We start from the raw sequence: 15,532 nt of genomic DNA, 5'->3' as shown, positions 1-15,532 counted from the left end.
CCACACTGCTGAGCCACCCAGGGATCCCCTGGAATCAGAACTTTAAAAAACTCTTCACCAAGTTAATACCAAACCTAGGTAATTTGATATAATCAAATAATTTAGATGTTCCAATAATAATCAGATGTTCCAATCCTTTTTTTTTAAGATTTTATTTATTCATGAGAGATACAGAGAGAAAGAGAGAGAGAGAGAGAGGAAGAGAAACAGGCAGAGGGAGAAGCAGGCTCCATGCAGGGAGCCCGATGTGGGACACGATCCCAGGTCTCCAGGATCACACCCCGGGCTGAAGGCGGCTCTAAACCGCTAAGCCACCAGGGCTGCCCTTGTTGTTCCAATCTTATACAAACTCCACCAGTGATCAGAAAAAGGTATACTCTTCAATTTAGTCAGTGAAGTTACTATATAATATTGATATTCAAACAAGACAAGGATAGTTCAAAGAAGAAAAATACAGGCCTACCTCACCCATGAACATAGATGTAGAAAAGTAAACAAAATATTAGCAAACCAAAGTATACCAATATCTATACCAAGTAGTATAGAAAAGATAATACATCATGATCAGACTGTGTTTATTCCAGAATGCAAAATCTATGAAATATATAAATATAATTTACCACACCAACAGATTAAAAGAGAAAAAAACTATATGATAATTGTTGGGATTAGACTAAAAACATTCACATCCTGGTTTACCACTTACTAACTGCAAGACCTTGGTTAAGTTACTTAATCCTATGATCATCAGTCTTCTCCACAATAAAATGAAGATACTGGGACACCTGCGTGGCTCAGTGGTTGAGGGTCTACCTTTGGCTCAGGTCATGATCCCAAAGTCTTGGGATCAAGTCCTACATTGGGCTCCCTGTGGGGAGCCTGCTACTCCCTCTGCCTATGTCTCTGCTTCTCTCTGTGTGTCTCTCATGAATAAATAAAATCTTTTAAAAAATAAAATAAAATAAAATAAAATAAAATAAAATAAAATAAAATAAAATAAAATAAAATAAAATAAAATAAAATAAAATAAAATAAAATAAAATAAAATAAAATAAAATGAAGATACCATTAATATCTACCTCCTAGTCCTATGGTGAGAATTTATAAAGATAATCTGTGTCTGATACATTGTACCTGCTCCATCAACACTGGCTACATGCCTTTATTCCTCTTGTTACCATCCACTAGAATAGCCCTCTTCTTCCTCTCATCTATTCAAACCCTGCCCAGGCTCAAAGGCCAACTCCATTTCCTCTTCTTTCATAAAGCTTTTATCATCACTCTCTTTAGCCTTCACTTATCTCCCTCTTCTATACAATACAGTAGTTCTTAACCATGTGAAGGAAGGGTAGAGAGTCACATATGCCTTAGAAAATCCAATGGAGGCCAGCCCAGGTGGCTCTACAGTTTAGCGTCGCCTTCAGCCCAGGGCCTGATCCTGGAGACCCAGGATCAAATCCCACGTCAGGCTCCTGCATGGAGCCTGCTTCTCCCTCTGCCTGTATCTGCCTCTCTCTCTCTCTCTTTCTGTCTCTCATTAATGAATGAATGAATGAATGAATGAATGAATGAATGAATGAATGAATAAATAAATAAATAGAAAATCCAATGGAGGGAAAAAATGATCTATTCACAAAAATGCGCATGCATATGCACACATATTTGCATAAAACATCAGGGGATCCCTATCCCTCTGAAGCTCACCCATGGAACCCCAATTAAGAACTCTATCTTCAGGACACCTGCGTGGCTCAGCAGTTGAGTGTCTGCCTTTGTATGATCCCACAGTCCCAGGATGGAGTCCCACATTGGGCTCCCTGTGTGCAGTCTGCTTCTCTGTGTCTCTGCCTCTTGGTGTCTCTCATAAATAAACAAAATCTGTTTTGTTTAATAAAAAAAAAAAAAGAATTCTGTCTTCAAGTGTATGTTTCACCATCATCCACTCTTTCTACCTAAGACCATCTTAAAAGCACAGGATGCTACGTGGATCTAGAAGCAGCCTAGAGAGAAGCTAGTAAAGCTCAATTCATAGATAACATAACAGACACACAAAGGGGTGACATGACTTACCAAAGCCGCATAGAAGTAAGTACAGAGTAGCAAAGACGGAGCCAGAACCTGTCTCCTGATTACCTCTCTAAATTTCTTTGCAAACGTGTATTTGAATAATTTATCTCCAACTCACAGAACTCTAAAATTGAGAAATTATATGTTAGCCCATTTTTCAGATGGAGTGATGATCCCTTGGGGAATCTGTCCCCACATAATCAGGCCAGAAATTACCAAAACTTACTTATTCCCATAATGATAGTTACTAAACATACCAGCAACATTATTATATTTTATTCTATTTCACCTTCCTGGTGTTGAAATTCTCTCACTAGCTTTATCTGAAGCAACACCAAACCAGGAAACACAAAACTGCCCCAATTTTACTATGGGAAGGAGTTAACTTTGAAGCTTTTTAAAAAACTTTCTCTACAAAGGTTTCAGTTGATTGTTTCAATCAAAAAACATCATCAGGTCTAGATCTTGGGCCCAGATAGACACAAATAAAGTCAATCCACAATCTTTCATCCTCAGATCTGACTTTATAAATCAAATATTTTATAAATATATCTTCTATCTTCTTCCCTATGAGACATTTTTCCAGTACAGCTAACAAATAGAAAAATGGCTTATATCCTGCTCATTCTCTACCCTACCTTCCAATTCTCAAAGAAGTTTAATGGTAAGTAAAAATAATAATAATAAAGTAAAAAAAAAAAAAAAAAAAGAAAAGCATTGTAAGTAACCTACAGAACACAGCCTCCACATTATTAAAAACCGATTCACACTTGTAGTCAATCTCCTAACGCATGCAAAGAGCTGTTTCACTATGTGGAGTCATACAGCCAACCTAGGAAGTGAGATAATGACTCAGGAAGAGGGGGAGGTTTGTAAAATGGGATTTATGGGAAATCACAGGAAAACAATATTGGAATGTTTGAAGAGCACAGGTTTTTAACAAAAGAAAAGAATCTTAGAGATGAATGGTAACAGCCACCCATTCAAAATCTTTCATTTTCCAGGTGAATAACTGAAGCCTGAAATCTAACTATATCGCCTCTAAAATCCACAGGCTTCCCAGAGAAGGGAACCAGGGACTCACAATAAGAAGTCAGTTTGCCCAGCTGAAAATTCATACTATCTCAGATAATGAAGCAAGTACAATAAATACTGGAAAATGCCAGGAACCTTATTTATACATTCTAAATAATAAGTCCTTCTTAGGCCGTGGGGGAAAGTACACACACCACAACTAACTGGATCCTCTGCATTACCAAGTGGTTCACAGGGACCTAGATGAGACTGCAGTGCACTTCTGGATGCTATCAAGGACACAGTGTCACACCTACTTGCCACAAGAGAGGTTTTTTTCCTCTGCTGTCTTTCTGTAGCAAGGAAAAATATCTCAAAAAAAGTGTAGACTATAGCATTTCCCCTATACGTGGTCACATTTTTAGAGTTTCTATTCATTGTTTTTAATTTTTTAGATGTAATCTAAAAAATAATAGGGTTAACAATGTTTAGAAATAATTCTGGGTTAAGAGGGACCAAGAATTAATGTTTATTTCACATAACAATAACTTTACTATGTACTCTTGACATTGTTTATGTGGGAAATTTAGCAGAAAAATTTTATTGGCAGATTAGTATATGTTCATACATGATCTGTGATTGGAAAGACAAACTGAAATCTCCGTGGCAATGAAATTGCTTTCCTTAGGGGAAAGGAACTCATGGCTCAATAGCCTAATCTAGAGTAAATCTACTCTAAAGTCTTACAAAATTTGTTCTCACTCTATTAATCAAGAAAAACACAAAATGATTTCTTGCTCATTGGAATTTTACTTTCAAAATGGCTTTTTAAATAAATGGATCTAAATTTTGATACTGGATTCTTTGAGTGCAAATATCCCTAAGATGCTGAAACTTCAGTTTTCCTTTTTTTTTTTTTTAATTTATTTTTATTGGTGTTCAATTTACTAACATACAGAATAACCCCCAGTGCCCGTCACCCTCAGTTTTCCTTTTTAAATCAATCTTTCATTCTTTTTATTGAACATCTTACAAAGGTAAAATTTAAAGCCTAACACCAATCTCATTCCCTTGGGATTTACTGAAGAAGTCTTATGAAGGAAAACCATCAGCCAGTGGTGCTCGTATCTTACAGGTGGTGATAAGATTTGGGGAAATGCAATTTTCTTAGCAAACTGTATATGCCCATTTTTGAAAAACAGAAACCACTGTGTATTTTACAGATAGCAAATCAACTTAAGTCAATTTTAAAATGCTACCAGCATTTTTACTATCCTCAAATACAAAGTCCCCTCTAGGCAAATGTATAATGTTAGGTAGTTATTCTATCTGCTTTTATACTAACTACACAAAATCTTAATAATATAACTTCTACGTTCATTTGTAAAACAAAACAATGGGTTTCTGACTAAAACTGAAGCATATGAATGCACAGATTTTGTCTATGATTAAGAAGTTTTCAAAATTAAATCTTCCCTTCAGGTACTTCCAAATTAAAATTATAAATCAGTAAAAATGAACCATGTGGAAATAACGTAAGCATTTTAAGGGCCCTTTTCTGCTATTTTATCAAATTACTAGCACATTGAACTTCCTAGACAAAAATGCTCAAAATAACTATGTTCACAGCAGGATTAAAGATTGCATCATCCCTAACAATTTCCGCTACCAGAAAGGGGCAATTGAGAAACATTCAGAAAGTAAATCTAAGTTAATGCAGCATCAAAAAAAAAAAAAAGGGAAAAAATACTTACAAAAATGTTTTACTGAACAAAGTAGTTATGTTTTGAGGGAACGTAAAGGTATTACTTTCACGCCTTTAACCTTCTTGCCCCTGACTGGGGAGAAAAAAAAAAAAATCTCTATTAGTTCACTTTTCTTATTGAAATACTTCTCAATAGTTTCTAAAAAAATATAATTGTTGACTGTTCTGTCCTATGCCTCATTTTTGCCTGTCTTGAGGAATGTTCTTAAGACTCTAGAAAGGTAACTAAGATAGAAAAATAGGAATGGGGAAGAGATATTTAGAAAACAAGCATAAGGAGCACTATCATACCATGGAATAAAGAGCTATTTGGAGCCAGCTCATGGCCCCAATATAAAGAGAAAAACAGAGTCTGATGACCAAACTTGGGATCTGTCTGCATTATGCATCAAAAGAAGGAAGAGAAACCAACAAAGAGAAAAGACAAAGGAGAAAAAACAATAAAAGATATACAACCATTTCGTGTATTGTTAAAATATATTCACATATATTTGCACAACTTTGGTAGGCTTGTTCTTGACACTGCAAAATCTTGCCTAACATAAAGATGATACAAATACAAGCTGGAGACCACCACTCACCTACTTGCCTCACCAATTTTTTTTTTAAGCCACAAATCCCAATCTTAATAATTTTGTTCACAATGAATCTAACAGCCAACATTAATCCTTTTTTTGAATTTAGAAAAGTCTATTTAATAGGTTTATTTGTTCAATCAGGTATTGAATACCTGTTATGTATCCAGAATTATCATTGGCAAAGTGGAAGTAAAAATCAGTCTCCCATCATAAGGAAATTAAAACTGACCTGGACTGAAAAAAACTATTCAGTATAAAACAATTAGAGTTCAAAAAGAGCTGACATATATAATTCAAACCAAATAGCATTTCATACAGTGAGAACTCGCTGTTTACCATTTAACACCTGTTAACATTTGTTCTTTGGACACCTGTTGACATTTGCTCTTTTTCTCCCCGAACTCTGAAGATTGACAGAGGAACTAAAATCCTACAAACGTGACCTTCCTATTAAAAGCCCAAGTGCAAATTTCTCTTAACCTTTCCTTCTTCTCTACTGTTCCACACAATCTCAATAATCTTCATGTCTAGTGTCTGGAATATGGCAATCATTCACATGTTTGTTGAAAGAATGAGTGAATGAATCAGAAACTAAGCCAAGTCCAGAACAGCCACATCAATGTCTGTAACACTCTCCTAGGTAAATCACAAAACCTTTTAAGGGTCAAGGCTAGGTTCAAGGCAGTTACCTAATATGGCCTTTGGCCTGGCCTTGACCCCACAACATGAATGGTATTAAAGACTTGGTGCTGAGTGTTAAGACAAAGGTAGAAAAAAACATGCAAATCCTAAAACACTTTTTGTTTGTTTATAGCAGCTCTATTCGTAACTGCCACCTAAAATACTTTTAGAAAAGAGGCAAAAAGGTTGCAGCATACTGTCTGATGCACAAAATGTGCTCACTAAATGCATGATGAGTGAATGAACAAAGGGAAGCTGAGGAAAGATAGTGAGCTACAGAAACCAAAGTCAGGGGGGAGGTATGGTAGATGGGACTACGCCTAATGCCCCCTCTAGCTGAAACTCGACACAATCTATTTCCTAAGAGCTATTATGTCCATTTCCATGGGCTAATTTTCCAGCATAACCCCCTCTTTACAACTCCTAACTTCCCATTAAAAAAACAAAACCAAACCTGTAAGCCACACAATCAGCACTGTGCCTCCTAAACGTGGTGTACATACTCATTACCCAGAGATTTTGTTAAAATGAAGGTTCTGAACCATTGCGCCTGGGTTGAGGCCAGAGACTCTGCAATTCCAACAACTTCTCAGGTGATGCTAGGCTGCTGGGCAACAGACCACACATTTTATGTATCAAGAGCCTGAAAACATTGCAGAGAATATGTCAATCGTGTTAAAGCCAGAGTTAAGACCATTCCTGCTCCCACGTTTCCCAGTTGTATAACCTTAGATAAGTCATTTTCCTTCTCTGAGCCTTCCTTTGCCATCAGTGGAATACCGTGATTAACAACGGCTAACATACCGGGAACTAATGTTTCATATTTTCCACTCATGAGTTGGGCTTAGGTTAAACAATCTGTCCAAAGCAGGTACTGTAAAACGAGATTCTAGGTCATCTGACCCAAGAACCGGGTGTATGATCACCGTATAACACTGCCTCTTTAGCCTACTCCCAGAGCGATTAGAAAGAGTAATAATTGGTATTTCGTTAACATTTGTTGCGCCCTCTTATGTTCCATACCGAGCTCCCCCAGAGACATATTAACTCATTTATCCTTGAAACAGCCCTAAGAGGTAAGTGCTATTACCACCACATCTTACAGGTTTTTAAAAATAGGCCCAAATACCCGAAGGTCCAACAGCAGGGTTGGAACTCGCGCAGTCTCACTGCAGAGCCCAGCGCTCTTTTGCCACAAGCCTGGAGAGGATGAAATCTAATTGCCAGGGCCCGTTCGCCTGGAAAACAAACCAAATCTTCCACAGTTAGCTTTATGTGCAGTTGTGGGACGTGTCTCTCGGCCCACACCTAGGACTCCCCGCACCCCCACCCCCACCCCCACCCCCCATGAACGGGTCTGGGCTCGGGTAAAATATAATTTATCTAGTCCCAGAAGCGAAAACATCTCGTGAACTGATTTTACACTGAAATTGTTAGCAGTCGCTCGCGGAGCCCTCGAACTCGACGTCCAAAATTTGCACCGCCCCTTACGCCGCTGCATCCTGGGAGCCACAGCCCCAGTTAGCCCTGGAAAATGTAGTCCAGACTCCTGGGCCAGCACCGCCTACCTCCGGGCTCCCGCCGAAGGGCCTCCGGGAATCCCATCTGCTCTCCAACACCGCTCTCTGCCGGCCTTTCCTCGGCTTGCCGGGACTGGGAGCCTGTTCCGGGTGCCCCGGAAGCGAAGCTTTCTCTTCCGGAACGAGCGTCTCGGCGGCCGCACGTGCTTGCGTTGCCGGGGCGAGAGCCGGCGTTGGCAAGAGGGGCTCTGAAGTGCTTTCCCGGAGCGAGGGAGCCGAGGCCGAGCCATGGAGGGCCCGAGCGTGGAGGAGCTGCTGGCAAAGGCGGAGCGGGACGAGGCAGAGAAGCTGCAGCGCATCACGGTGCACAAGGAGCTGGAGCTGGAGTTCGACCTGGGTAACCTGCTGGCCTCTGACCCGAACCCCCCAGCGGGGCTGCGGCGCGCGGGACCCTCGCCGGAGGCGGAGCTGCAGGCCCTGGCGCGGGACAACACGCAACTGCTCATCAACCAGCTGTGGCAGCTGCCCACGGAGCGCGTGGAGGAGGCGCTGGTGGCACGCCTGCCGGAGCCCACCACGCGCCTGCCGCGCGAGAAGCCGGTGCCCCGGCCGCGGCCGCTTACACGCTGGCAGCAGTTCGCGCGGCTCAAGGGCATCCGTCCCAAGAAGAAGACCAATCTGGTGTGGGACGAGGTGAGTGGCCAATGGCGACGCCGCTGGGGCTACCAGCGCGCTCGGGATGACACCAAGGAATGGTTGATCGAGGTGCCCGGCGGTGCCGACCCCTTAGAGGACCAGTTCGCCAAGCGGATCCAAGCCAAGAAGGAACGCGTGGCTAAGAATGAGCTGAACCGGCTGCGTAACCTGGCTCGCGCGCACAAGATGCAGCTGCCCAGTGCGGCCGGCATGCACCCTACCGGACACCAGAGTAAGGAGGAATTGGGCCGCGCCATGCAGGTGGCCAAGGTCTCCACCGCCTCTGTGGGGCGTTTCCAGGAGCGCTTGCCCAAGGAGAAGGCGCCCCGCAGCTCCGGCAAGAAGAGGAAGTTTCAGCCCCTTTTCGGGGACTTTGCAGCTGAGAAGAAGAGCCAGTTGGAGATGCTGCGGGTGATGAACAGCAAAAAACCTCAGCTGGACGTGACGAGGGCCACCAATAAACAGATGAGGGAAGAGGACCAAGAGGAGGCTGCAAAGAGGAGGAAAATGAGCCAGAAGGGCAAGAGAAAAGGCGGCCGGCAGGGCCCTGGGGGCCAGAGGAAAGGTGCCCCGCCCAGCCAGGCCGGGAAGAGAAAGGGGGGCTTGGGAGGCAAGATGAACTCTGGGCCGCCTCGTTTGGGCGGCAAGAGGAAAGGAGGGCAACACCAAGGAGGGAAAAGAAGAAAGTAATTTTCACCCTCGGACCCGTCTGTAAACGAAGAACTGTACAAAATGTTAAGTTCTAGTTACTGGGTTGGGAGGCCAGGAATGTTGAAAAAGATGTGCTGCCTTCACTGAGCTTGAGGTTGAAGGGATAGGCTGCCCTCCTCACGCCCCCCAGGATAGTATGTAAATGCTGGACTCTACAAGGTAGTGTTTTTCCCACAACCAAGAATTGGCTGGAGATTAAAGGATGTATTTGAGGACCTAAGAATCAAGGAAAGAATTCAGTGGAAACTGGGAATGAGTTCTATTTTTAAAGACGTATTTTTTTTTCTTTTTGACTTTGGAAACTGAGGGAAAGTTGGTCGTTTTTCAGACTTACATTTGATTTCTGCATTATTTTTATAACAAAGGAGTGTATCAAAGCAAGGGGGAGGGGACAGAAAGATTACAATTTAAAATGACTTACAAGTAACTCTTATGAAAGTTATTTAATTAATAAAAGTGTGTATCTAATGTCGCTTTTGACATTTTGGCTATTGGTAGAAATTCTAAGTAAAGCCAGGGGATACCTTATTAACATTATTTTAATTTGCTTTCTAAAAAATATAAAGCGGGTAATTTATGGTGATTTCAGTGATACCAAAAGAAGTAAGAGTTTTTTCTAATAAGTAACAGATGTAATATTGAAAGTGCTGTACAACTGCTGTCTCTTTGAAAAAGGATTTTATGCTTTTTATTACTGTGAAAACATTTATGGTAAATTATAAATTTGGGCTTCACTAAATAATGATAATAATCCTCATTAATCCAGAAAATACTTAAATGTTTTCAACATTTATGTCCCAATTTTTTTTTTTTTTTTAACTTCAGGTAGGATCTATTTTGAGAAGAGATAAACCCACCAGATCTTTAACTGGAACACTGTTATTTTTTATTCATTTGTCAAACTGACCTTAACTGGTTTAATTAGGAGGTCAAATGTTTATAGCTTTTATGGGCCTCGTTCCCTAATTGATCTTAGTAAATCAGTACCTACTGAAAAGGATTCATAGTACATCTAGAATCCAGGGGAGACTCATGAGCCACTCTGTTTTTTCCGTCTTGTAGTTGATAGGAAATTTAAATTGGGAGTTCACTTTGTCCTTTTTCAGTGTTGCCTCACTTTTATGTCGTCTTTAGAAATTGCTATAGAAGAAAAGATTAATTCAAATTACATATATTACTATAAACACAGATGTTAAATTGATACTATGTTAGGATAATTTGTGATTAAGTTGAAGTTGAACTTTGCCATCATTGATCAGCTCTCCCACTGTGAGGTGGAACACTTGGCCCTGCTAAGCCGTAGAGTGTGATCATGAAAAGTTGGTGACTACTGATGAAACCATTTAACGGTACCTTAACTTCACCAAAAGCTATTCTAGAGCACTTAACACATTTTAAGTTCTCAACTGCCCAGGGTGTTTCGTTGTTACTGTTTTGGGAGTTTTCTGGGTTTTTTTTTTTTTTGTTTTAGACTTTTGATTTAGCAGTTGCACACAGCCCTGGCCCTGTATAAAATAATCCCTGGGCTTTTTGCAAGGTCCTTATTTATTATTAAAACAGCTTACATGCAATGTCTTAATAACTTATTTGGAAAATAGGAAGGCAAAGTAGCATTTTAAAGGAATCAGTGGGAAAAGCCCTCGTTTCTCTCCCTTTGCCCTATACCCAACATGTGAAATAAAGGCGTTTAAGTAGAGAGACTTAAGGAAGTCCAAAGATCCTACAGAGCAGTTACCTTTACGGCAATTTCAGAGGTGGATGAGATTTTGACTCGTGGGAAAATGGTCCTGATTCAAAGAAGGCTACCGCCGGGGCCGGAGAGTCAGCAGAGGGGGTGGGCAGGCTCGGCCGAGTGGGCGGGGGCGGGAGGGCGGCGCCGGGATTGGCCGGCGGCGGGGGCGGAGGGGCGGCTCCTGGAAGGAAGACTGCGCAGCCATGGCTGCGGCCGCCCGCGCCCGGGCCGCGCACTTGCTGAGGCTACTGCAGCGAGCAGCGTGAGTGCGGGGCCGGCGGGCCGGGGGGCGGGCGGGGGACCGGAGGATGCCGCCGGGCCCGCGCAGCCCCGCTGGGTGCGACCCGCCCGGGCCCCACGTGTCCTACCTTGGGGAAGGGGAGAGCGTTGCGCGTGCCCGCTCCACGTCGGAGCCGTGGTCAGGTGGGTCGGGTGGTAGCGGCGTGCCCCAACCACGCGCAGAGCACCGAGGCGGTGGTACCCGGCTTATTTACCGTTAAGGATATAAGGCCGGGAGAGGACGGTGCCTGCCTGTCCCGTGTAGTGACAGCCATTGCAGGGCAGTGACCGAGACAGATTCACGTACCCCATCAACACATTTGTACTGGGTGTATGTTTTGTGCCAAAAACTATTCTAGGTGCTGGGGATACAAAGGTGAAAGACTCTGGAGCAGTTTAAAGTCTAGCAGGTAGTTGGATGAGGGGACAGGGTTTGTGAAATGGGCCTGTGGGGAACGCAGGGGACAGGGAGTGCAGAGGAGAAAGACAGATGTGAGAAATCACCAGGAGCTTCGCCGCCCTGGCATGTGCAAGGAGTCAGGGTATTAAACGTTATTACATATCTGACTCCCCCTCTAGCAATGCAAGGTGTATAGTAGCCACCTGGTAAATACTTGTGGAATGTGCGAATGCCCAAGTCAGCCTGGGAAAACATGTAAAATTTTGAGCTACCAAGTAGAGATAAGGTGAAAGAAGGGGGACTAGAGAAGAATTTCTGGTGACTGGGAAGAGCAGCACTGTTGGCAAGAGATGTAGTTCCAGGATCTAAAAGTAATTAAATCCAGACTTACCTTCATAGGAGGTGAAGATGGAGAAGACAGACCCTGAACAAGAATATAGCACTCCTTAGGCACTTACTATGTGCCAGGTACTGCCCTACATACTTTACATGTCCTGTAATCCTTACAACAACCCTATGCCATATTGTATTATTATCTTCATATTACAGATTTTAAAAAGTAATAAAATCATGAAAAAAAGGAATTTGTCCAGTGTCACACAGCTAAGCAAATGACACAGTCATAATTTGAACCCAGATATTCTAGCTTTACAGTCCCGTTCTTAGTCCTATGCTGAAGAATTTGAATTATGTCCTATAGATGATGGAAAGCTATGGAAGCAATAGCTCTCACTGTGAAACACTAATACTTTGTGATGCCTCATGGAAAAAAAGCTAAATGTGTCCATGGCTAAATAAATGTGTAACTGCTCAAAAGCCTAGTGCTTTTGTGGAGTCAGGATAATTAGCACATGAAAGGCTCTGAAAAGTCCTACAAGGTAAAAAAAAAAAAAAAAAAAAAAAACCTTTTTAAAAACTCTGTTCTAGGGATCCCTGGGTGGCGCAGCGGTTTGGCGCCTGCCTTTGGCCCAGGGCGCGATCCTGGAGACCCGGGATCGAATCCCACGTCGGGCTCCCGGTGCATGGAGCCTGCTTCTCCCTCTGCCTGTGTCTCTGCCTCTCTCTCTCTGTGTGACTATCATAAATTTAAAAAAAAAAAAAAAAAAAATTAAAAAAAAAAAAACTCTGTTCTAAATCTGTGTTATCATAAAGTTTTTTATCTAGCAACAGCATTCATATCCCTTGGAACCAGTGTCCTGTAGAACGTGGTTTTGGAATGGTTGAATGACGAGGGTGGCATGATTAGAATTATGTTAGAGCTTTCTGGTGGCAGTGTACAGTGGAGAGGAAAGACTAGAAGTAATTGTAATGCTCCAGCTAAAAGATGATGGCTTCAGGTACCAAGGAGAAGCAGCTGGTACAAGGTGTAGATATGAGAAATATTGAAGAGTTCGTTAAAATCAGGATTTTCTATCTGATTAGTGAGATGGAAAGAAAGGTTGGAGTTTCTGGGTAAGGTTTCAGGTAAACATTAGGCCCAGTTACCAAGATAGGGACTATGAGAGGGTTAGCTTTAGGAGGAAGATAACTTACCTTAGGAACTTCAAATTGGACATGTCTCAGGTATATCCAGGTGAAGAAGACCATCAACAGGTAATTGATTATATTTTTCTAGAGCTCAGAAGTGAATTGGAACTCAGTCACGTGTATAGCGGACAATTGAAACTAGGTGTGGAAGCAGATGTCTTTGGAAACTGCAAAGAAGAGAATGAGGTCCCCAAGAGCAGCAGTGTTAAAGCAGGAATGGCAAAATGGAGCTTATTTTTTTAATAGGTTATGCATTTAGAAAGTTGGAAATTTCAGATAAAAATCTTGGAAAATTGGGAAATGGCATCATTGGGCCCACATTTCATCTGGAAAGTCTGCCGGGGCTGAAGTGAAGTGGTGGCTGCCTTCTTTGAACACGGCAAGCATTTCAGCTTCCTGAGACACCCTGGCATACAGCCCACCACTCATTCTGCACAAGAGCTACACAGACTGCCAGCAGCTCTGATCTCTCATTTACATTATCTACCAGCCTCCTTAGGCACTTGGATTTGCAAATGATTTGCACTCTGAATGGAGGAAAAGGAGCCAGTATTAAAGAACAGGAACATGGCCAGGAAGGAAGGACTCCACATTCACTGCAGATTTGCAGTGTTCTTTTTTTTTTTTTTAAACTAATAATCCAAGATTCTTTTTTTTTTTAACTTTTATTTATTTATGATAGTCACAGAGAGAGAGAGAGAGGCAGAGACACAGGCAGAGGGAGAAGCAGGCTCCATGCACCGGGAGCCTGATGTGGGATTCGATCCCGGGTCTCCAGGATCGCGCCCTGGGCCAAAGGTAGGCGCCAAACCGCTGCGCCACCCAGGGATCCCGATTTGCAGTGTTCTCATCCCTGGGGTACAGCAAGAAACAAAACATCCCTGGTGCTAAGTGTGAAGGTGGGGCAGATGGGGTAGACAATAAGCTAGTAAAATGTAGAGCATATTACATGTTGATAGGTATTAAAAAGAAAGTAAAGGAGGATGGGTTGTTGGAGGAGAGGGTGCAATTTTAGAGAAGATAGCCAGAGAAGACCTATTATTAGTTTGTTACTGCTGCTGTAACAAATTATCATGAACTTGGTAGCTTAAAGCAACATACATTTATTCTGTTAGAGTTCTGAAACTCTAACTCCAATTTTTCCCAAAATTCGTTTTACTGGACCAAAATCAAGGTGTAAAAAGGCAACACTCCATTCAGAGGCTCTAGAAGAGAATCCGTTACCTTCCTCTTTCCAGCTTCTAGAGCTGCCCTTTTTTGCAACCATGGATCATAGCTCCTTTCTGCATTGTCACAGCCAGCAATGTAGCAACTTGCTTCAGTGGTCACGTCGACCTTCTTTATGTCAAATCTCCTTCCGTCTCTCTTATAAGGCTGCTGCTGATTACATTTTTGGTCCACCCAAATAATCCAGGATAATCTTTCCATCTCAAAGTCTTTAATCACATCTATAGAATTCCTTTAGCTTTATAACATTTGCAGGTTCCAGGTATTAAGACCTGAATATCCTCAGGGTCTCAGCCAACCACACTGAGAAGGCAACTGTTACTGGAAGACCAGTGGAAGGAAGGACTGAGCCATGTGGCTCTCTGGGGAGGTACTTGAAGGCGGAGAACACAAGAATGGTTTCAGAACATGGTGAATGGAACAGAGTGAGTGAGGGCAACATGAGGTCAGAGATGTTGAGGGCCGGGCAGGAGGGGGTGGGTAGGTGGCCAAGGATGAGCCTGAGGTTTTTTGTCCTAAACAACTGGAAGGATGAAGTTGCCATTAAACTGGGGTAGGGAAGAGGCTTTAAGGGAAGACCAGGAGCTGAGTCTTCGGCAGGGAAAATATGAAATACTTAATAGACATTGAGTGGAGACGTCAAGTAAGCAACTGAATCTGAAGTTCAAGCAAGACATCTAAACCAGAACGATGGCAGTGGAAACCATCAGCATGGAAGGCCTTCAAGGCCATGTGACACGGTGAGGTCACTCAGGGAGGGAGAGTGGAAAGAAAAGAGAAGGATCCACAGGCCGAACCCTGGGACTCTCCAGCATTCAGAGTAAATAGCATGAAAAGAAACTAGGCCAGGAGCAGCCTGGAAGGCAAGGGAAGAAAGTGTTTCCAGAGAGAAGGGAGTGAATAGGATGCCGCTGACAGGTTGGGCAAGATGAGGACTGAACTGAGAACTGAGTGGTTTATTAGCAAGGTGAAGGGCATTAGTGACCTGGTAAGCTGTTAGTGGAGTCATAGCCCAAAGGTCAGTTGGATGGGGTCCCAGAGAGAATTGGAAAAGAGAAATTAGAGCAGGTATAGTCAGCTAAATGAAGCAGGCTAAGATTTAGTGGACAGGAGAGGGGCTGACCTTGGTTGAAAGCTTGGCCAGTTTATCTTGGCCAGTGATACCCGGAGGAAGGCCAGAATCATCAGGCCAGAGCCAGAGGGTGGGGAGATGAGAGCCTTGCTCTAACCCTGGTTTCTTCTGCTTCTCAGGAGGTGTAGAAAAGCCCCATCAGTGGTTTCCGGCTATCCTAAGAAGGTGGGGGAGCCCACAATCTGTTCTCCCTACCACAGCTC

At 42.7% G+C, this 15,532-nt stretch overlaps 3 protein-coding genes across 18 annotated transcripts in view; 2 read left to right on the top strand and 1 right to left on the bottom strand.

Moving 5' to 3' along the window:
- The window catches only part of CRH (corticotropin releasing hormone), a 201,973-nt gene extending 192,906 nt beyond the window's left edge, over positions 1–9,067 (bottom strand). For all 5 annotated transcript variants that reach the window (XM_072804452.1, XM_072804455.1, XM_072804451.1 and 2 more), the window contains exon 1: positions 7,674–9,067. The gene's annotated coding sequence lies outside the window, so the exon portion shown is untranslated. The remainder of the gene's footprint in view (positions 1–7,673) is intronic.
- RRS1 (ribosome biogenesis regulator 1 homolog) lies at positions 7,788–9,500 on the top strand. Its single transcript, XM_072804435.1, has one exon. It carries the CDS (start codon positions 7,914–7,916, stop codon positions 9,009–9,011), a length of 1,098 nt encoding a protein of 365 aa, XP_072660536.1. The 5' UTR covers positions 7,788–7,913; the 3' UTR covers positions 9,012–9,500.
- A 1,409-nt stretch (positions 9,501–10,909) lies between these two features.
- The window catches only part of ADHFE1 (alcohol dehydrogenase iron containing 1), a 43,556-nt gene continuing 38,933 nt past the window's right edge, over positions 10,910–15,532 (top strand). For 3 of the 12 annotated variants that reach the window (XR_012020108.1, XM_072804424.1, XM_072804427.1), the window contains exon 1: positions 10,910–11,026. Coding sequence is in view for 5 of the 12 variants with exons in the window: in XM_072804424.1 (XP_072660525.1) it covers positions 10,968–11,026 (59 nt within the window). In the remaining 7 variants the exon portion in view is untranslated. Of the gene's footprint in view, positions 11,027–11,233; positions 11,454–13,815; positions 15,495–15,532 lie in introns of those variants that run through there. The other 9 variants (XR_012020107.1, XR_012020106.1, XM_072804430.1 and 6 more) reach the window with 8 other exon arrangements.

Source organism: Canis lupus, chromosome 28 (genome assembly GCF_048164855.1).
Source record: "Canis lupus baileyi chromosome 28, mCanLup2.hap1, whole genome shotgun sequence".
Lineage (NCBI taxonomy): Eukaryota > Metazoa > Chordata > Mammalia > Carnivora > Canidae > Canis > Canis lupus.
The sequence above is the reverse complement of the archived record's forward strand: the minus strand, read 5'-3'. Positions and strand labels throughout refer to the sequence as shown.